At 38.1% G+C, this 23,583-nt stretch overlaps 1 protein-coding gene across 3 annotated transcripts in view; it reads right to left on the bottom strand.

Moving 5' to 3' along the window:
• Nucleotides 1-4,791: 4,791 nt before the first annotated feature.
• Nucleotides 4,792-23,583, bottom strand: part of HMGN3 (high mobility group nucleosomal binding domain 3) — a 35,329-nt gene continuing 16,537 nt past the window's right edge. Inside the window, exons 2-6 of one of the 3 annotated variants that reach the window (XM_008566641.1) lie at nucleotides 16,146-16,196; nucleotides 9,710-9,739; nucleotides 7,101-7,151; nucleotides 5,811-5,924; nucleotides 4,792-5,690 (exon numbers count right to left, since the gene is read on the bottom strand). In XM_008566641.1, coding sequence (XP_008564863.1) covers nucleotides 5,559-5,690; nucleotides 5,811-5,924; nucleotides 7,101-7,151; nucleotides 9,710-9,739; nucleotides 16,146-16,196 — 378 coding nt within the window. In that variant the 3' untranslated portion in view covers nucleotides 4,792-5,558. The remainder of the gene's footprint in view (nucleotides 5,691-5,810; nucleotides 5,925-7,100; nucleotides 7,152-9,709; nucleotides 9,740-16,145; nucleotides 16,197-23,583) is intronic. The other 2 variants (XM_008566642.1, XM_008566643.1) reach the window with 2 other exon arrangements.

Genomic DNA, 23,583 nt, shown 5'->3' with positions numbered 1-23,583 from the left:
CTTTCCATCCTAACAGCTCTGTCAAACAAATATTCTATTTTAGAGATGAGAAAATTGAGAGGCAGAAGTTAAATGACCTGTGTGGGTTCACACAATTAGTTAGAAATAGGAATTTAGATCCAGACCTCGTGACCTTGTGATTCTAAGTCCTGTGCTTTCAATAACCTTATAAATGTCTTTTTTTTTCTTTTTAAGAGTACAAGCCAGTGGTTGTTAGTGTATTTACAAAGTCATGCAAACATCTCAACCATTTAATTCCAGAACATTCCCAACACTCTCAAAAGACACACTTAATCCTTTGGCAATCACTCCCTATTTCTCCCTTTCTCCCGGACAATCACTAATCTTCTTTGTGTTTCTATGGATTTCCCCGTTCTGGACATTTCATATAAATAGAAACACAAAATATGTGGCCCTTTATGTCTGGCTTCTTTTACTTAGCAAATTGTTTTCAAGGTTCATCTCTGTAGTAGCATGTATCAACATTTCATTCCTTTTTATGGCTGAATAATATTCTATTCTAGGACATATTATATTTCATTTATCCACTCATCAGTTGACAGACATCTGGATTGTTTCCACTTTTTGGCTATTATGAATAATGCTGATATGAACATTCATGTACAAGTTTTTGTGTGAACATATGTTTTTTTCGGTTGTCTTGGTTATATACCTAGGAGCAGAATTGCTGGGTTATATGGTAACTCTAACTTTTGAGGAACTGCCACACTGTTTTCCCAAGAGGCTGCACCATTTTACATTCCCACCAGCAATGAATGTCCAAATTTCTCCATAACCTCTCCAACACTTAGTTTCCTTTATTATTTTTATTTTTTAAATTTATCAATATACAATGTAGTTGACTTTCGAGTCCCTTTACCAATTCCTCCTTTTCCTCTTTCTTCCCCCTCCCCTTTATTATTATTATAGTCATCCCAGTGGGTATAAAGTGACATCTCATTATAGTTTTGAGTTGCATTTTACTAATAATTAATGATGTTGACCATCCCTTCATGCTTATTGGCCATTGGTATATGTTTTGGGGGAAATCTCTATTCAAATCTTTTGCCCATTTTTAAAGTAGGTTCTTTTTGGTTTTTTTTATTGCAGGAATTCTTTATATATATACTGGATTGGAGACCATTACGAGATTTATGAATTGAAAATATTTTCTCCCATTCTGTGGTTGACTTCACTTTCTTGAAGTTTTAAATTTTGATATTGTCCAACTTACCTATTTTTTTGTTTTTTGTGCTTTTGGTGTCATACTTAAGAAATCTTTGCCTAATTCAAGGCCATAAATATTTACATGTAAATATTATTTTTAAAATGGGCTTGCAAAGACTTTCTTTTCTCCCATGAGAGAGAGATGCATAATCACAAAGTTCCCTTTATAGTTTTAAGTGAGCCGGAGCCTCAATATGATGTTGGAAAACTGGGCTTATTTTTACTAAGGGACAGAAACATTATATTCAAATAATTAAAGAATTCATAAGTTTTCTCCCAAAGTAAGATAACTTATCTAAAGTGCTTATTACAGGGCATTAAGTAAATTCCAGGTATTATTATCCGAATCATTGTAATTATTCTAAGAAATTTTATTTTATTTATTTTTTTCTTTTTGTCTTTTTTTGTGTCCGGCAACGGATCGCAACCCTCAGTGTCGCACCTGTACCGGACCGGACCGGCAACGGGATAGCAACCCTCGGTGTTGCACCCGCACCTCGCTCAGCCAGTGAGCGGGAACCGGTCTGTATGTGGGATCCGAACCCTCAGCGGGAGCGCCTCCGCGCTCCTAAGTGGCGCACTGTAGCAGTGCGCCACCGGGCCGGCCCCTAAGAAATTTTAAATCAGTGTTCTAAATAAAATAATAAATAGAAAATAACAACAAAAGTTTGGAATTCATGATTAAGAGAAAAGCATTCAAAGAAACATGTTAGTGTGTGATAGATAAGTGTTGAGACGGTTCCCAAAGCCTGCTACAGTTGGCAACCTAAGAGATGGCATTTGTGGCCAAGAGTGAAGTCCCCTAAAATTAGGGGACAGAAAGAAACCTGCATGTCATACCTTGTTTCAAACTCCTTAATTATGTTAAATGTACATCAAAGATTTTATGGGAGGGCTCACCTATTGTTAGACCAATGTATCTTGACTTTTAGTTTAGATTATCACTTCAAAGAACTTATAATTGGAAATTCCAGGGCCATGTGCCTCTTAAAGCCCACTTTTATTCCACCAGAATAAATGGGGCAGCCTCCAGAAAGAATTTTAAGGTGCAGACTACCACTTAAAGATTGTACAACTACTGCAACTGAACTACAAGGGGTACCATTAGACTTAAAGTCATTGTAGATTCAAAGGGTTATTATGATTTTCCAGCAGATTAGCAGACAAATGTCTTGAAGGGCGACCTTTTTCTGGTGTGTATGAATTCACCAAAGGGGTAGCAGTGGGTGGGTACTCCCACACCGTCCATGTAGTTGCAGGCAGTGTGTCCTTACCTTTGGCAGTGTATTCATCAGGTCTTCAAGTTCTAAGGAACCAATTCCTGGCTTCCCTAAGAACCCAGTTCCTGGGTTATTTTGGGTAGCTGTCAACTCTACAGTATTCACTTGCTTTGTTAGCGTGGGAGCGATAATACCTATATACTTAAACAGACACATACCAATGACCTACATAACCCCTGATCTTTGCGTGTTTGAAATAAAAGTAATGGCATCAGTGGTCACTATGAATAACAATGCTTTAAAACACACTGACTGTCCAATAGAAAAAGAGACAAAATCAAAATTCATAGAATTCAAATGGCCATTAATCACATGAAAAGCTTACTTTTACTAGTAATAAGATAAAATTAGAACAGCGAGGCATATTTTTCTTTATTGGACTGACCAAAATGACAATGCCAGTAAAGGTAGGAAGAGATGACACTCATGTGCTGTTGACGGGAGTGGAAATTGGCACAACTCTTTTGGTAATAGATAAAATGTCAAATGTACATTCCCTTTGATTCAGACATTCTATTTCTAGAAAATTTAGTTGAGCAGAAATGCTCACAGAAGTAGGCAAAGCTCTGTCTGTGTACAAGCAGATTTACTGCAGTATCATTGGAAGCATTGTAATATTAGAAACTGTATCTCCAACTACAGTTTAGTGAATACATTCAAAATAGGATGTTTAATATGATTCCCTCTTTTAAAACTTATATGTGCATGTGTATGTGTGTGCATATATATGTAAATACATATATACATACATACATTCACAAGTACATACATATTCATAAAGAAAATAGTATGCATGATTACCTCTGGGTTGTAGGAATGGGGAAAAGGAAGATTTTGACTTTTTGTTTTATATATTATTGTAATGTCTAGAATTTTAAAAAATCACTTATATTATTTATGTAATTTTTTAAAAAGCAAACATATGGAGTTAGTTGTCCACTTCTGATTGGAAACTGGCCAGTAATGTACTTCAACTGTGTACTAACTGCATTTTGAAAATATTTTTGTAAAGTGTTCATAGGATACCAGACATTTTTCTTTGAGGTAAAAATGGTTTTCAGCATATCCAAGATAAAACTCATGAGTTATGGTACATTTCATAGAAACCAAGGAAACTATGAATGAGATTATTCTGTATATAATACGGCTGATACCTGCAGTCGACTAATGACAGACTTGGGACAATGACATGAGTTTAAGTTCTGAGCCCCAAAATATAAGCTGGAGGAGAGACTTTGTTTTTGTTGATAACCACAACATAAAAACATCTAAGGCACAGAGGAACAACTGCCTTTTTGCAGGAGTCCCGGACAGTGCAGCCACTACTCTCCATCTTAAGAGTCAAGTCTTCCTCTAAGCAGAATCCCCAGAATTCAGCTTTTCTGGGATGTTCACGCAGCTACCAAACTTCTCAGGAATGCAAATAACTACAAAAAATTACATTTATAAACTAAATCCTCTGTTTCTGGAATTACTATGTCCTTTCATAGACAGAAGAACACTGTTTAAAATTCAAAAGGTTCAAGCCTGAGGGTCCGGCCCGTGGCTCACTTGGGAGAGTGCGGTGCTGATAACACCAGGGCTATGGGTTTGGATCCTATATAGGGATGGCCGGTGTGCTCACTGGCTGAGCGTGGTGCTGACAACACCAAGCCAAGGGTTGGGATCCCCTTACCGGTTTAAAAAAAAAAAGGTTCAAGCCTGGATTTTCTCCTTCCAGTATGTTACATACTCTCCACACTCCTATTTCTTAGCCTAGAAAGCAGCTCTAGTAATACCCATGTCAACATCCTTCTCAGGTTGATGTGATGTTGAGATGCAGTCATGTTTGGTAAAGAGCAGTTTTCAAAACTGTGATGTCCTCAACGAATGGGCAAGTATTCTAGTACAAATGTGATTTAGTATTATTTTGAGAGTGGGAGATTTTCAAAGACAAGTCCTAGTTCATATTTTTGTTTTTGTTTTTTTACTAGTTCTGGTTTAGCAAAACTCTATCCTGTTTACAAGGACTTTTAAAAAAATTAGTGTTTTTATAACGTTTATTATATGGTAATCATTTCTGGCCACTTCTGGTATAAAGTACATTAGATATAATTCTTCTACACCAGCAGTCATAGATGATTTTATTAAAATAACAATGTTAAAGGCCAGCAAATCTAAGTAACAATCCTGTTTGACTTATTATAGATACCAATATAGCACAGACTGTAGAAATTCTTTACATCTTCTGCAACAAAACAATAAAACACACCCTAAATTTAGTAAAGATACTAAGAGGCAGGTATTTTGCAGACAAGAAAACCTTTTATTTTAAACCACAAATAGTCAGCAGGTGGCCACAACTATCCATGTTTCATTAAAATCACATAAAACCTAGATACAAAAGCACCACTGATTATTGCTCTAGAAAAACTACATGAAAAATTCAAATATGCACAGTAAAAACACCACAGTATGCAGAGGACTAAATTTTTAAAACAAATGCATGGAAAGCTGAATCAATTTTAAACACAGCTTCCAATATTAAATTGCTATTTATTTTACTTCAGGATGATGGAAATTTCCAAAAAGCATGACTATGAGAGGTTAAAATGTCCATCCTTATATATTTTTGTATGCCAACTAGTAGAGTCCTAAAAAATTAGGATTTACAAAATACTTGGTAAAAATAGCTTTTAAAAGTTGTCCCAAGAGGTACATAAAAGCAACCCCAATTTCTCATGACAATTCATTCTCCCTCGTTATCTACAGATTCAGTTTTCTGTGCCTGTGAAAAAGAAAGAAAAAAAAAATCATGTAGTTACTACTAAAACTACTATAACCAAAGAAAAGTCCGCCCACTAACACACACACTTTTGAACATTTGTGTTTTTTTGCAGCAATACTGCAAAACCTATTTCAACTCTGGGTGTAAAACAGACAAGGCAGGAATATATTATACAAACACTTTGCTGCATTTATTGCTTTCTGCTTTTCAAACAACCACAGAAGCCTTACCTGCAAGCTCCCACCGTTCATAATAAAAAACACCACACCACTATCTGATTCTAGTCACTGCAAACATGCAGAATTTTCTACTGTACCCTTAACTCTCACTGTTTCAATCTGCCCTTTTACTGACAGTGTGCTGGGTGGGGTACCTCTGGAGGATGAGACATTAACAGTTGAGCGAGAGATGTGGATCTGCAATAACATTATAGGCAATAAAAAGAGACATTATGAACGTGCTATCACCGGCTGAAGGATTGAGCAATTTCTTTAAAGACACTGATTCAATCAGTGGGAGGTATTTATGGAAAGTACCTCTTCAGCTTTAGTTTCACCATTTTCAGATGGTGCAGTACCTTCCTTTCCAGCTTCCTGCTTTTCCTCCTTCTTCCCTTTAGCACCTCTGTTAATCTTTGTTCCAGGTTCTTTCTAATAGGATCAAAGCACAGGGAAGCAGCATGTTAGACACGGTGTGGTGATAGCTACAATCAATCAACCTCTGTCTGAACACAAGGTGAAGCATGACCATGGCTACCTTGGTGGCCTTTAAGGGGACATGCAAACCCAATTTTGCTGGGTTTCAACTGAGTTAGACTGAGTCTCTATGTAAATGTAATAGGCTGCTCAAAAACCTGCTGGACTTCCCCTTCTGGGGAAAACACGAGGATCCCTCTCATGTATTTGTTCAGTGGACCTCCCCTCCTACTAAAGAGAGAGGTTCTGCCATGGAGAGAGCTGCAGCGGGACTCAGTGAAGGTGGAGGCAGGCCTGGGGAAGAGGCCAGCCAGGGGGCGGCTTTTAGCTGCTGCCTTCCAGTGAAACATCTCACATGGAGATGTGAGGCTGTGTGACCAGAAAGCTGAGAAAGCCCCTGAAAAGGGCCGCCCAGATGGAGAAAAGTTCCTAATGTTAAGACCAAGCCACAGAAGTGAGTGCTTCTGAAATCACCTACTCATGCCACTATATAGAGTTTCAAACAATTCATGACAAGGGACAATGCTCTGAAGGGCAGGGTGCAGAAAAGCCATTTTGAATGTTTCTTAATAATTCCTCATCTGCAAAACAGGACGTGTGTATCTACCTCTAAAGGAATGATGTGAGGGTTATATGATTAAAGCAACCAGAACAGTGTCTGGCATAGTAGAAGGGCCATATAAATGTATACTAGTATTAATTATTTGTTGCTGTTAATTAACATTATTATTAGTCATCAGACTTGTCTACTAAAGCCAGTTATATGAAGCCCGAAGCCCCCCTGCTGCCCCCAACTCCTTCCCTTGCCAGTATGTGACCTTACCACTTGTAGCACCATGTGAACCACATGTTCACAGGGCAGCTGCCAAAGCCCATTTGGACATGAGGCTTCTCAGAGCAACATGCTCTGACTTCTGCGGCTCATTGACCAAAGAGAAAACACATTCCTGTTAAAGCATAAAACTGTACTTTATGCCTTTAAAAAAAGCCCATAACAGTGGTAACGGTTTTCTGGTCAGTATATTATAGCCTGAATCATTAAACGTGCACTTTCCTTGGGTGATTTCTAGGTATGGAATTATAACTTATTCATTGTTTAAAGAGCCAAAGATGGGATGGAGCACCTCTTACCTTAGCAGATGTTTTTCTTGGTTTAGGTTCAGGTTTTGGTGGAGCAGGTTTCTGTAAAGATAATTTAAATTACGCAAATACTGAAAAAGACAATGGATAGCACCAAAAGGAACACAAAGGGACTACAAAAGACAGCCATCTATTTTGACTATGACTTTGCTCACTTAAAAAAATATTTTGTCCCATTTTCAGCTTTAGGTAACAGCTTAAAGACCTAGCATTTCATAACTATTTTCATCCTGGGTTCACAAGTGAACGGCAGGTGAGATCGAAAAGCCGACTCATTATTCGCCAGTCCAGAATAGCTCTCCAGGAACAGGATTCAGCTTCCATCTCCGATGTGTCTGTAGTTCCTTTTATCACAGCACAGCAGCAAGAGGAATGACTCAGGCCCTTGGCCAAATGACTCCATGAATTCAGTCACATTGGCCTTCCCAACAGTCTAGAAATCACAGCACAATCACAGGCAAAGCCCATCTGGTAACGAAGACTGCTGCCTGTGAAGTATTTCAAAATGATTTCCAAATCCTTCCACCTCTGATGTAGATTTCAAGTTCTGTAGCCAAGCCTCTTCCTAATTTCATACTCTCCAATGCCAGCTCAAGGTGAGACTCCCTCACCCACCCAGACACTAGGCTCATTTGTCTCTAGAGCTTTTTATTAAAAACACAATTATAATGATAAAAATGTCCACTGTTAACCCCAAAGTTTAAGACTTTTCACAAATATTATTTGCCAAAGAGCCCCCTAACGAACTATTTTTCTCCTATCTCATGTGACCCTCTTCCCATTCCTGGGAGCAGTGCCTTCAAACCCTGTTGCCATTGTCCCCCCTCCACACAGGGATTCAGTCCTAGACAGCCTCCCACTGGGCTGAGACCAGGTGGCACATGGGGATGCTGTGGAAAGATAACCAGTTTAAGTCGTGAGTTTTCTGTAGATATTTTAGGGCACATATTTCCTCTCATAGAGCTAGAAAAAAGTAAGTGTACATCTCTCCCATAGAAGAATGGTTTTTAAATAGAAAACACTGGCTAGGGTCTCCCCCTATGGAGAAAAATACATGTTCCTCCCCAATGCCTCTAGGTGGTTCAGGTTCATATTGAATCTGGCCTTTTCATCAAGGGTATAAAGTGAAATTGTAGACAGTTCAATTCCAGAAGACTGGCTGTTAGAAATGACCTTTGAAATAAAAAAAAGAGCTTGAGCTTGAAAAGTAAGAAATGTTTTCATTAATCTTACTACCCTAAATCTTTAGTCTACTCCCCAAATATAGCAGCTTTCATGGCTCCTAAATTTTCAGGATTTAAAAAATTTTGTTATTCCAAGCTTTGACATATTAATATACACAAGTTTTCTCCATTTACAGCAAGTAATTTCCTATTATATCATTTTCTGTAAGACAGACTTTTCCTATAGATTCAGCATTCCAGTGTTTTGACAGGCCCAGGAAAAGAGGTTTTGTAGTCTGTAACCCTGCTGGCCTCTAAGAAGACTCTGTGTCGACACCATGGGGAATGATCTCAGTGGAAGGTGCTTATATTACTGGTCTCTGATGCTCAGGAAAAGCCTTGTTTCAAATTTTGGTTTTCACTTGACTTAAAAGGTCTATTCTCTTCACTGGCTAGAGGCTCACAACAGCACCCCCCAGGTCTTAAGTCTTCCTGGTGACTCTGATATCATACTTCCTTGTCAGTCTCACAAGAAACACCGGCTCACTCAACCCAAACTCAGCTATACTTCTGAACTTGTGAGTGCTCTACATATTTCTGCTTTGATTCCCTGCACTGTACCAGGCACAGGGCTGGGCCATGCTTCCCTGAAGGCCAAAGTAGTTGTAGCTCCTCTAATATCTAGTATGGGGATATATGCTGTCAACCAAGATGTCAATGCCTTCCCCCTACCTTGGGCAGCCCGGCTGCAGGACTTTTAACCAAAATCTACTAGAGTCAGGACTGATTTGTCTGTTGGCAGGGGGTACATCAGAAGGCAGCAAGAAGGAGCATGAGAGCCCGCAAGGAGCACAGACCAGTGAGGAAGAGCAGCAGCACATTCATGTCTGAGGCTAAGCCACATCTGCCCATCCCAGCTATAATCCTAACCTTCCTCCCTTCCCTGGGCTTGCCCCACAGAAGAGAACTCCAAGTAGCAAAGTATAATTGTTACTTTTTCAAAGACTCTTTAGTTCTGAAATGAGGCTAAAGCATATGGATTCAGACCACTTTCAGAACATTCTGACACTAGGCTAAAAAATGTTCTGAAGTATGAGTGTATGAATCGTGGACAGAGAATTAGAATTCTGTCCACTTCAGCACATCATATGTAGAATCTGAAGGCTAGGACTTTGCTTAACATGTTTCTTTTGTTTCAGAAATCTAGCAATATCAAATAACATCCTGAGCTTTATATTCTTGGTAACAGGACTGGCCACTGTTTTTCACTGACATATCTGATCAGCTTGGCAACACTAATCAAATTTGCTAGAAATTGTAACACCAGGTAATTTTCAAAATGCAAATACACTTAAGGGAAACACCACTCCTTTTTTTGCTTTGCTTTGGGCAAAAGGAACAAGTATTCATAAGAACTAACCTTCGTAAGGTACTTACCGCTGACAATCTGGCAGACCGTCTTGTGGGCTACAAAGAGAATGGAAAAATATATATTTTTGGGTGATTATACACAACCAGGTTGATTTTTTAAAAAATTCATTCTTAATATACCTTACTCTGTTGAAAGAATATAATGTATGACTCCCATTGTCCTCTCCAGGTAAACATAGTGAAACAAACCTAAGCATCAAGGGCATCATAATACTCAAGAGGAAGTGTTTCTGATGAGGTGCAGGCACACTGTTCAAATAAATGGCTTCTTTCAATTGAGGGTGTGGTGGGTAAGAAAACGAAACGAAGATGAATTTAGGCTCCATCCCAAACCATAACCTCTACTTTTATGATAAAACCAAACAGCAGAAGCATTGAGGTGCTATTTAAGAACTGTCTCCAGTCTGACTCTTGTTCCTTAAAAATGGAAGTAAAGCTTTTATGTAAGTTAATACAAGAAAAGACTTACATAATTGTGTAAAAACTTATACAGCAGGAGTTCCCTCAGCTTGCTGCTATATTGGAAAAGAGAATGACTACAAATCTCAGGCAGTTAACAAGAAAGACTTCTTTTTACATGTAACAAAATAAACACACTTATGTATCTACTAAAATAATATGTTCAAAGATTTTAAAAAGTTCACTAATTTTTTCTTTTAATTTCAAGTTTAGAAAATTTAGAGAGGAACTGTGTAGACACTAATATATTTCAGGAAATCTTTTCTTGTTCAAGGAAGTTATAAGTTAACAGCAAATGAGACTGCAAACAAAATTTAAAATAACAGAATTATCCTAGGCACTTCAGCAGCAGCATACTGAGTTGACATTCTATTTACCATCCAGCATAAACTGGCTCCCCAAGGGATTTCACATTCTAAAAGTAAAATTGCCTTTCTTTAAAAGTATTCCAGAAAGAAATACTCCATACTTTTTGTCGGTTTTATTCACTGCTTTATCTCTAGTAGAATAGTGTATTACCTAACACATAGTACATACAAGAATATTTGATGTGTAAATGAATTCAAGCTTTTCCCAAATTCTTACTGCCTTATGCAGACTTTGCCTCATTACAGTAGCTTAAATGTTTCAAATAATTTTCCTTAAAGGGGGTCAGCAAAAATGATCAGTAGGAACCTGTACCATGATTACAAGGAATCATGGAATTCTTGAAGCTCTGCTTAGGTCAGCCTAGGTCAGCTGGTCAGGTCAAACTGAAAGAAATATTTCTTGCCATCCCTACATCTAAGAACTTTCCTGCTGAAAATATCCAGAGAAGCTAAACTCATCTTTCTTTAAACTACAGAAGGAAATGAAGGGCTAGAGCCTCCATGAATAATTTTAACCCTGGGGTCTTGAGGAAAGACCAGAGCTGTACTTAAGGCCAACTAGCAGAATATGCCAAGAATTGGAGACTGTGCAGGTTAAGTGGTTGGCTGGGACACATTCACTGCAGAAAGTAAGAGAATGTACAGCTCGGCACACAGTGCCATCCACAGCCCTGTGGGTTAGTGCAGAGGAGTGTGTACATCAGACTATGCACAGGAAACACCACAGCACCTGCGATGATTATCTTGGGTCATTCACGACAATGCACCCATGGGTCCCTGGGAATCAGAACCCATATCCTGCAATGGCTTTCTCAGGATGATTAATTTCATTGATTGGGTAGATCACAGAAGGAAAGGAAACATTATCAATTAAACTGGGCAACAAGTGGCTATCCTGTATTTCGTTAACATGCTTTCTGAGCATGCAGGAGCACAGGAACACCCAATTACCAAACAGAACTCAGCTTTTAAGCTTCAGTGTGGCCTCAAGTACCCATACTATCTTGTAAATAAAGTACAGCATGCATAATGATATCTTCCAAGAGGAAAAGTGGCAGCCTCCATGCTAAAGAAAGGTCAGTGAACCTATTGGAATCCCTCCCTGTTTGGTGTCAATGTATGTGCACAATGTAGCCTTATTTCCCTGTTCACCTCATCTGTCTCATTTCCATATCCCCTACCACACAGGACCATCTTCTCTGACATTCCCGTAGCTCCAGTGCTAGCAGGGGCCCTCAAAAAATGTTGAGATAAAAGGAACGGGTAAGCACCAGAAATACATAGCAATTATGAACTTGGAGGGTGGGTCCTAAGGCCAGGTACTCTCTAGTTTGGGACCTGAAAAGCCTATCTGCTAACTATCTGTCCTGTGTAAAATGTCATTGAAGTGAGGCAAAATCGTGAAAAATTCCCCAACCGTGATGCTTTTGCTCCTCTCCTTTCCATGTGAACACCCAAACATACTGATAGGCTGAGTGATGTCAGAGTGCCTTTTGGGATTTCCAGAGAGACATTCCAACCAAAGCACTGCTCCACAGGGCCTGAAAACTGATCCAAAGGACTTAATACCTTTTAGAAATTCAGGCTGCATGAGTTTGTTTCTGTTGTTTATAACAGAATACCTGAAATTGGATAATTTATAAAGAAAGAGAATTTAATTCTTAACAGTTTTGGAGGCTGGGAAGTCCAAGGTCCACGGGCTGCATTTGATGAAGGTCTTTTTTCTTGATGGTGACTTCCACAGAGACACAGGGTGTCACACAGTGAGAACAAGCTAAGCAAGAGAGCTAACCTGCTCACTTGCTCTCCTTTTAAAGCTTTCAGAAATGTGCTCATTACTCCATGAATGGATCAATCCATTTACCATCTAATCACCTTTTAAAGGCCCCACCTTTCAATTACCATAATAGGATTTCCTATCCTTAACACTGTCACAGTGGGAATTAAGTTTCCAATACATGAACCTTTGGGGGACACCATAGCACAGGCCAGTATAAGAGTTCCAAAATTAAAACATGGAAATTAATGCAAAAACAAAGCTTTCCTTTCTAGGCTGGCCAAACCAACTAGTCTCTAAAATGTATATTTTTTACTGTAAAATCATTTTATGACTTCCTACCTAAAATTTACCAGCTCTTTTTTCTATGCAAAAAATAAAAAAACAAAAAAACAAAAAACGATTTCTCTTAAATTCTCTTTTCCATTCCTTTCCAGTAACCATCATAAGAGATTTTCTTTTTCACTGCAAACAGGGGAGGCTGAGATGAACCTTTCACTCACAGTCAATAGTACTGATTATGCATGCAAGTGTGGATGCCTTCCTGGAAAGTTCCATCAGCTTTCACAGCCCTAAAATCTATAAATGATTGGACTATATTTATCAGATATGAAACAGACTACACTGCTATTTTTTCCTCTTTAAAACACTAGCATTTGAAGTATTCATTTGAGACTCAGGTTGTTGGGTAGGACTATTAAGGAAAAAAAGATGTTAAGAATTTCTCTTGATCTTTTCATTAAGTGTGACTCCTTAAGAAAAGTGGTCAAAAGAGTGGCTCTCAGGGAGGGAAGGAAGACTTCCAAAGACAAGTCACCACGAGAGTGTCAGATACGATAAGTGTGAGGGTTCGTCACTGTGGTATATAGGTGAGGGTACAATGGAATTACCCAATAAGCACTTATTGATTAACTGTTCATTCCCTGGGTTGGAGAAAATTCTGGTGAAGGCTTCTCTGAAATACATGGAATCTTCTACTTTAACGTCCTGGTTGCAAAAGCAACACAGAAGTCTAACCTCATGTAACAAAATTCATAGGGACAGCTAGATCAAGTAGAATCACTGGACTTTGCAGAATGCTGCTTGAAACATATGGAGCATTCCACTGGAATCTGGAAGTTATTTTTATTTTTATGAGGTTTTTTTGTTGATGTTCCTGAGTTTAACCAGGTACTTCCAAGCAAAATCCAAAAGTCAAGTAGGTTTTAATTCTCAAAAACCATTAAGAATTTAAATAGAAATTGCTTTCTTTTCAAAACTAGGAAGTAGGGAAAGATGTGCATGAGAGCCTTGGCTGGGGAAAGGAGGAGACAGAGAAATGCATACTGATTACCAGGTTTTTATGACTGACACAAAAAGGGCAGGAATTGCTTTCTTTTCAAAACTAGGAAGTAGGGAAAGATGTGCATGAGAGCCTTGGCTGGGGAATGGAGGAGACAGAGAAATGCATACTGATTACCAGGTTTTTATGACTGACACAAAAAGGGCAGGAGGACAGAAGATTTTGGATCAGGTAATTCAGATATCTTTCCTGGTTATGCTTCTTACAAGTTGCAACAGCCAGGGTAAATCATATATTTCTCTGAGAACCTTGTTTGCTCTAGTTACAATAGGGATAACAACATTTGCCCCTCTGTTATCAAAAATAGCACTTCTCTGACATTCACTATTACCCTTCCTTACTCTATTTTTCTTCATAGCTAATATCCAATTATTTAACTTTATTCTCTTTCTCTCCCCCACTAAAATGGAAGTTCCATGTAGTCAGGGAGTTTTGCTTCTTTTGATCACTGTGGGATCCACAGAGCCTAGAGGAGTGATTAGTGCATTATAGGTGCTCATATATTTTTGTCCAGGAATGAATCTGCCCTCCTCTAATTTCAGAGTTATTGTATAGATCAGATGAAACAATGAATGTGAAAGGGCTTTGTAAACTGCACAGTGTAATGACTGTAATATACTATTTCGGTCATTTATTGTCCAAGTCTCTCCTGAAGTACTATCCCCTGCACAATGCCCTTCAAATATCATGGCAGTGGTAGACAATTTTCAAAAGAGAATCTCTCTTTGTAACTGCTATCTATTCACTGTAGTCAAGGCTGTGCATACTCAACGATATAACTGGAAAATTCATTCAATTCAGTGGAAAAAAAAAATCAATCAATATACTGTCTGACAGTTTTCTACCCTAAACCACCAGCTGACTAACCTTTTCACTTTTCAAACAACTGTGTTGACATCCTAAAGACAGATCATGACTTTTATCTGGACATGGCTTAAGTGACAGGTAAAGAATATTGTCAAGAAAAGATTTTTTTAAATAATAATATTAAAATACATAAAATATATAGATAATATAAAATATAAAAATAATAAATAAAAATAAATAAAAACATAAATAATATAAGTAATATAAATAATAAAAATCCCTGGGCTAAAATAAAATGTATAAGACAGATGTATAAGCAAAAACACACACATAAACTTTATACATATATGTTCTAACCAGCTTGATTTGCTTTTCATATAGAGATTTAGAAGAACGTTTTCACTATACAAGATCTACTGTGTGCAATGGTTTCTAGATTTTCTGACTGATGGATCAGTTCCTAAGGAGAAACCCAAATGCTTTTTTTGGTGTCCACGTCTAAAAACATTAAGGTTGGCTAAGCCAACTGTCCTAAAATTACATTGTGCTGTTTTCCAAGAAAATTCAAGCATTTATCATTTTTTGGTTGGTTCTAGTATTTTTCGTTCTTTGGTGTCCACTTGTGTGGAGACCTGATTCTGGATTACAAGCTTCATGATTATTCCAAACTCTGTCAGACAGTGAATGCTAGGTACATGGATGATAGGGGCAGGCAGTTTGGTTTGTTTTGCTTTTAAATTATTTCTTTATAGATTCTGTTAAAGATTTTCCATTTGGAAGAATAAATTTCCTTGTACAAATCTTGTGTTGGGGTTTTGGTATCATGACAAATTCCTCTGAATTATTAACCACAATATGAGTCACCCAATCAAAGAATCTGTAACTAGATACTGTTTTTGTCTCACTCATGACCCATTTTAGTTTATAAGTTCAAGGGTAAGAGCTGCAGTTTTCCACACCCTGTAAAGATCTGTGCAAAAGGGTATGGCTGTCATCACAGTTACATCTCATTTCCTACTTTGTCACCCATCTCCTTTTAGAGGTTAATAATATTACCATGGAGGGTCAAAAACAAGCTTGACCAAGTTCCCAGCCTTTTGGAGGTTTCTGTGTTTTAATAAAGAGTGTCTATGAAATACAGAGTGTCTCTGCCTAATTAGTTATCCCAATACCCTAAGAGTTTTCCTAATTTAAAAAAGTTTTAATATTTTGACCTATTGTGTATCCTTCCACAGTTTTTGACTTTAGAGATGACTCCTTTCAGACAAGTATTCAGAACTTAAAAAGTAATTTATAATTCACTCACTGGAGCAGAGAATTTATGAAATCAACAGCCTTTCGTTTTCTTGCTGTGAAAGGCAGACTTTGTTTTCCTTGATGAATTTACCTATTATCTCGCTCTTTGCCCAGAAGGAATTCTCAGTATCTGTTTTAACAGACAGCAGGACCGACAGGCAGAAATGTAATCAACGCAGTAAGAGGAAAATGCCTCATCATTGTACTCAACGGAAACACACCTAGGCCAGGCGAGGCTATACACAGACACCTGGGCCAAGCAAGACTTTAACTCCAGTTTACGTAGTCTCAACAACCTTGTTTACAACAGTATTCATTCAGATGCAGACAACCACAACAATATTAAAGATTTCAATTTAATAATTAAATATAAGATATCAAAGATATACTTACCTCCTGTTTAGTTACTTTAGGTCCATCTTTGCCCTCTGTGTTTTCTGGAGACTAGAAAGAAAATATTTCTGTGAATTGTGTTTAAATCAGAAAACATACATTAGAAGATTAAAAAAAAAAATGACTTCATTTCCTGGGACCATATAAGCCAACAGAATTTTTACAGGGAAAAAGTAAGTTAATAAGAGGACATGTTTACACACACACACAGAGACACACACACACACACAGACACACAGACACACAGACACACACACGATGTATAGCTGAGTAACAGCTCTACTTTCAAAACAGGAATACAGAGAGAACTGATATGAGCTCCTATTCTCAATGTACATTCACCCTAAGCAATTTTCAACTGGTCTCTGACGACTCTACCACCAGTTAAAGAACAAGGACCCAGCAGTCAGTAGCAGGAGTGCCTCGGATCCACCCTCTTGTTTAATTGCTTGTTCTAGTTACTTTGTTCTTTTAAGATATGGGCAGGATGCTGCTGGTAAAGCCCAAGCCAACCACAAAGCATATTTTCATCCCATGTGTGCCTAGCTTTGATTTCTAGCCCATTTCTTGACATGACTTAACAAATTTATCATGAGTTACTATTTTTCCATTATCAACTCCAGCAACTCTCTTACACTCATGACAGCCAAGCACCCTGCCACTCCCAGCTGATTTGTTTCCAGGTTTTGATCCATCCCGTGGGGCAGCACCTGCCACTCCTATGACATCTCAAACCTAACTCCTTTACAGGCTGCATACAACTATGGGGAAAACATACTTTATATTTTCTTTATATTTTAAAGTAAAATATACTTCAGATTTATATGATACTCTTCATATACCAATATATTTTTATTGAGTTAAATAAGATTAAACTAATCAGAAAATTAAACTAACACATTTTAAACTACGTTCTTTATATTTTAAAGTAAAATATACTTCAGATTTATATGATACTCTTCATATACCAATATTTTTATTGAGTTAAATAAGATTAAACTAATCAGAAAATTAAACTAACACATTTTAAACTACATAAAGCTGGAAGGTGAACACTCAATCTCTATAGCACGAATGGGCAACAGATATGAATAGAGCTCCCATGGGAAAAAAAATACAAATAGCAAATTGACATTTGGCTCAATGTTTGGCTTAGTAAAAATAAGACAACTATGTGGTAATGCTTCACCTGATAAAATGAGAACAAAATTTAAAAGATCACAAAACCCACTGTTTGGTGGGGCTGGTGACACTGTAAACTAATATATTTCCTTCAAAGAACAATTTGGCATTATGAAAAAGACATATATGGACTAATCATTTGATGACCCAGTAATTTCAATCTTGGAACCAGAACTCAAAAACACTCTTTGTAAAAATATGGGTTTTTTTTTATACTATTTCTAATATGGAATAACTGGAAACAACTCATATCAATAAATAATAGAGAAAAGTTTCAGTAACCTATGTAACTACTAATGCAATGGGATTAAAAAGAGTTAGGCTATGAAAATACATGGAGAGTTCACATAAAATGCCAAATTAAAAAACCTAGAACATAAAGTAGTATGTAAAATATAGGTCTTAAGTATATTAAAGTTTTCGGGAAAGAAACTGCTTTTCTTCAAGGCAAAGGACATGTGAACCTTCTCTATTCTCTCTCTGGAGTTGCCTGTTAGCCACAGCCTACTGGTTCTACTCTCTCCAGAACCTCCCAAATTGACCAACTATTTCCCCCTCCTCTTTGGAAGCTTCTCTATCAAGAAGGGAAACTGAGCTTTCTTTTTTTCTGTTCCCCACTCTCTTCCATAGGAATGTCTGCTTCACGGACAGATCTTGTGTTATATCAGTCAGATGAGCTAGAGACAGAAAAATCTTAGAAAGTCTGAGTATATATGAAGATAATTCCTAGGTGGGTCATTTGGCTTAGCTCACTTCCATGGCTACAAACTCGGTTCTTCTGGCCACAAACCAGAGCCTCTGTTATCTAGGAGTGCTGGGCTCTCATTCACATCTGTAGGTCACTCAGAATTCAATCAGCACATAGCTAGTGTCAGAAAAATTGATATTAATGATATTATTTTCAATATTCTTCTATGCAGTAGATTAGTGACAGGCAATATGACTGAGAGATCAATCTTTAAATATCAACCTTAATCATGTTTGTACTGGATGCAAATAATTCAAAAAGGGAAACTTGGAAAGACATTGCATAAAAAAAGCAGGTATACTGAAATGTTAATGCCTTTAGATGAAGAAACATAAGACTCTAGATGTGAAGAGCTGCCACTCTTGGCAAAGCTGGTTTCTCTGGCAATCTCTCCACAGGGCTTTCTATTAACAAGCACCTAACACATCTGCAGTCAGAAACAACCGATCTTTACCCTGGGATCAGTGTGATTCTGTGGTATGAATGCAGGATGTGTGCTCAAGATACCTGGCTTGCTTGAATCCTGGCTCTTTACCCAGAAACTGTGTGATCTGGGGCAGAGGCTTGAGCACAATGGCTCAGTCTCCTCATCCATGAATGACAGATGATAATGACATTCAACTCAAAGGGTCATGCTTACGTTCAAGCTGGAGAAAGCATTTCATAACTGTGAATTGTTATACAGATGTTAATTAAATAAAAGATACAAGATCTTAAGGAGTCTTGAATTATAAAATATGAAATTATATTCAACAGAGCCTTAGAGTTGAGCACATTTCCTTACATCCAGATTCCCTGCAAACTGGTCATCTGTTTTTGTTGCAGAGTAACAGGTATATTATTTTAGAAAGACTTACCATTACAGGGTGTCTTACCCCACACCCTCTTCACCGTTAACACTTAACCACAAGGCTGGAGACAGGAAGGAGAAGGGCATAGTAAGAAGGGCTTAAAACAGAAGCCCAAAGCTTTCTGTCCCAAGGGATTGTGAAGGATAAAGACAAAAAGGGGGGAAATGAAGGGTTGGAGGTGGATGTAGGTGTTCTCAGATGTACTTCAACCTTCTAGCTGGCCGATATGAAGGATGAGCTGAGTTAGATAGAATGCAAGGAATGCCAAGGCAAAGGGATTCTGGCCCCACTTCCCAGAACAAGGCAGGCTTATACTAATCTAGTGTGAATCAAGAACAGTCAAAAAAAGAGAACCAGAGTCAGACAAAAACGTCTTATTCACACATCTGAGGCTCCCTCAACTCCCAGGTAGTTTGGGTACTGAGTTGAGAGCCAGCAAGGAGGTGGGGGACATACAGGGTGGCAGATGGAGGGCACAGCAGGGGTTCTGGGGGAACCTGGGCACCGCTGAGAGCTGATCTGAGGGCAAGTCAGCAGCCAGGTGGTCACTGCACATCTGTGACTGGACTGGGACAGAGAAGCAGCCAAGAGGGCCTGAACTCTAGTACAAAAGGATTACTCTAAAGGAACATGGCTGATCCAGAGTAATCCCAAAAGGGCAGGTACACTCCAGTCAGCTCAAGTCAGAAACTGCTATGTGAATGGAGTTGAATAAGCATCTTCCTATAGAAGATAAGTTGAAAAGGTACAGGAATCAGTCATTATTAGATAAATACATCATCAGGTGCTGTCTTTGAGGACTTGGTGGGATGTTCATCATAAATGTGATGGGCACTAGAGCAAAGTGGGTAGATGTCCCCTAGAGGGATTTTGTGTTAATCCCAGATGGAGGCTTAAAAATTTGTTCCAGGTCCTAAGGGGTCTAAAGAGTAACTGTCATAGTAGACCCTAGTGTCATCCACTAAATGGGAGAGCTATCTTCCTTAGCTGAAGGGACAGGGCATTCTTGATGGCTGATGTGGTGAGTCAAGATGCATCAAGACAACCCTTTTCTTTACTGTTAGAATACAGGCTTACAGCTTTTTGGGACACATAGGTGGTGCGGAGTGTGGCCACACTGGAGGGTTGAAACAGGGAAAGTCTTTTTTCCTCGCACCCAGTACTATGGCTAATCCTGGCAAGATCCCTTACCTTTTGTCTCCAAGAGGGGATTTAACTTTTTGTTGTTAGTTTCTTGTGCTTTTTTAGGGAGCTGCTCCTGTATACTCCTGTATGCTCCTGCATGCTCTCCTACCCTGGGCCAGCCCCAGGCTTTGTTTCTTATCCTTTCTATCACTCTCCAAAAAGGAAAAAGATGGGGGGAGGGGCGAGGAGAGGGAAGGAATACTTGCTCAATTAGATTTCAAGACTAAAAATAATAAAATAAACAATATAGGTATCTAATACTTATACAGCAGTTATGATATTTAAGAGACACACCAAAAACCCAAGGACATTGAAATCATGAAAATAAAAGGAAGGATGTTAAATAAATATAAACTAGGCCAAAATTAATTAAAAACTAGAAACAAGCCAAATATCCACCATCAGGAGGATAGTTAAATACATTATGATACGTAATAAAACAATATGCAGTAGTGAAAACAAACAATGGGTATGCACATCAACACGGATGAATCTCACAAACATAACACTGAACACAAAAAGAAAGTCATGGAATGATTCTAAATAAAGTAAAAAATGCATATAAGTGGTGAACCTATAAAGAAAAACAAGGAAATTATAAATAAAAAAGCAAGATAGACGTTACCTTTGGGTGAGGAAAGGGAGGGTGATTTGACTGGGAGAGAGAACGTCAATGGTGTTAAATTTCTTAAGCTGGATGGTAAGTATGTTGGATTATTATATTACTCAAATCATATATATATGTGTGTATGATATGTTTTATATTAAAATGTCTTTGATTTATAAAAAATGTAAGAGGTTCTGAAGCAAAAGTAGGTGTGAAGGAAAAACAAGCAATTTTTAAAAAATTACAAATTCTGAAAATAAAAGCAGGCTCAATGAAGAAAAAAAACCCTCAAAACATGGGTAAACTAGACCAGGAACAGTGAAAGAAATGATGAATTGACACAGACTGCTGAGGAATTAACACAGAATGCAACAAAGAGCAATAAAGAGATGAACAATAGGAAAGAGAAGTTAGGAGACAGGAGGTTAATTGAGAAGATCACATCTAACAGATATTTCAGAAGCAGAGAACAGAGGTACCAACCAGTAGGAAGGCAAAGACATAATGGCTGAGAATTTTCCCAAATTGAAGTCATGAGTTTCCGTATTGAAAGCTAACACCAAGGAATAAACTGAAAACAAAACAAAACAAAATAATATAACATAACATACTATAATAAAACTACAAAACATCCAGAAAATCTGATCTGTATTTAGAATTTGTAAAATTTATTGTGGTTTAACCCAGGTTTTTCTAAACATATTTAAAATCTTCCAATAACCGAATCTAATATCAGGGTTTCAACTTAAGTAGATTAAAATGTAATGAAATGAAAAATTCAGCTCCTCATTCTTTTTAAGTGCATAATATCCTCATGCAGCTAGTGGTGGCTACCATACTGGACAGCGCAGCTCTAGCTAATAACGACCAATAGATAAGAAGTTAAAGCATGCTAGGGCCCTGGTTTTGTTCTGAAGGATAAATACAGATACAGAATAATTTGAGACTCTATTAAAAGAAGATTTAAAGAGTACCATTAAAAAACTGAAGAACAGAACTAAGGCCTATAAACTTCCTAATCAAGATGATAAAATAAAGCAAATATTACCAATAAAAGGCAGGGAAGAGAAGAACAAAACAAACACATGATAAATCAAAAACACAAAATAAGCCATTATAAAAAGTCAAAATATATTAATAATCACAATATACAAAGTATATTCATTCATTATAATGTCAAGTAATAGAAGAAACAGAACAATATATGTACATGATTCCACTTTTACAAATTTTAAAACATGCACAAATCAATATTACAGTTGTAAATATGTATGTACTATAAAAGTATAAAAACATGGACTGGAAGAACACACATCAAATTCATGACAATGGTTACCTCTATGCAGGCTGACAGGGAAGGGGGAACCAGGGCATATTTCAAAGGAAACTTGAATTTTATCTGTAACAATTCATTTTTCAAAAAAGATCTGAAGCAAATAAGATAAAAATTCAAATTTGAGAATTCTGAGTGGTGGGTAAATAGGTATAACATAATATTATTTCCTGGATCTCTCTGTATTTAAATTTTTTCCAAATAAAAATATTACCCATATCAGAAAAAAAAAAGACAAGAAGCAAACTTATTCTTTTAAACCCAGTTGAACAGTGCCATGTCTATTCTCTAACAAAAATTACATGACTAGGTTTACTCACTGCATTTTTCATATTTCTTAAATGTCTTATAAATTTGGTTCATATACTGCCTCCTTTTCTGCTCAAGACATATAATTGCTTTGTTTGTGTTAATCTGAAGGAAATGGATTCACAGCTTCTCTCTGGAGCTAGTGTAGGAGGAGAGCTGGGCAGAGGGCACGTGGATTCCTCCAGCAGCTGACCAATTGTGCTATCCCCATTTCTTTTTTACACAAAGATGCCTGGTCCTGCATGTGCAGGACACTCAAGTGTACTGAAGAGAACACAACTGTATTTTCTTTTTTTTTTTTTCCTTTTTGTCTCTTTTTTTTTTTGTGACCGGCAACGGATCGCAACCCTCAGCATCGCACCCGTACCGGACCGGGACCGGCAACGGGATTGCAACCCTCGGTGTTGCCCCCGCACCTCGCTCAGCCAGTGAGCGGCCGGTCTGTATGTGGGATCCGAACCCTCGGCGGGAGCGCCGCCAAGCGGCGCACTGTAGCAGTGCGCCACCGGGCCGGCCCCACAACTGTATTTTCTTTAAGCCTTTCCAGCAGTCCTCATCAGGAAACCAAGAAAAGAAACTTGGAATTTTTATTCTATAGACCACCTATAAAGAATCGACAGGAATTGAAATGGTGGTTACCACAATACAGAGGGGCACTGAGGGGTAATGAGCCCAATTTTCTCCCTCCAAAATTAGAAAGGAGTCAGAGAATACATGAGAATCCTCACGCACTTCCACAGTTGCTTTGGAATTACTCTGGATGGTATCAGCCTGCGGATTTGTCACTGCAGAGAAAGATACTGATGGCATGGTGAGGGCTGGGAGGTGTAAGGCTGGTGCATCCCTGGTGCCATGCTCCTCAGCCACTCATGGGAAGAAAGGGGGGCTTGGGATTCTCAGCAGGGAGTGTTGAACCTTTCTTACTTCGAAGTTCCAAAATGTCTTTTTGCTCTTAAAGAGTTTTCCTTGTAGGAGTTAAGTGACAAGGGCTGTTGCTTTACAACTTAAGAGAATTAGCTGAAAGCCTAGAGTACTTATGAAACTCAAGTAACCATTTGCCAGCAGCCATAGAATAAATCTAGTCTCAACTCCTGGGTTATCCATGCTAATGTGGAAAAGCTGGGAATAGGTATAACAGGGCAAACAGATCAACAATCATTTCTTGTTGGGCCTTAAAAACTAATGCCACCTTAAGTGACATTACAAGTGGTGCCATTATGGGC

This window comes from Galeopterus variegatus, unplaced genomic scaffold (assembly GCF_000696425.1).
Source record: "Galeopterus variegatus unplaced genomic scaffold, G_variegatus-3.0.2 Scaffold259, whole genome shotgun sequence".
NCBI classification, from domain to species: Eukaryota; Metazoa; Chordata; class Mammalia; order Dermoptera; family Cynocephalidae; genus Galeopterus; species Galeopterus variegatus.
This window is presented reverse-complemented; position numbering and strand designations above follow the sequence as displayed.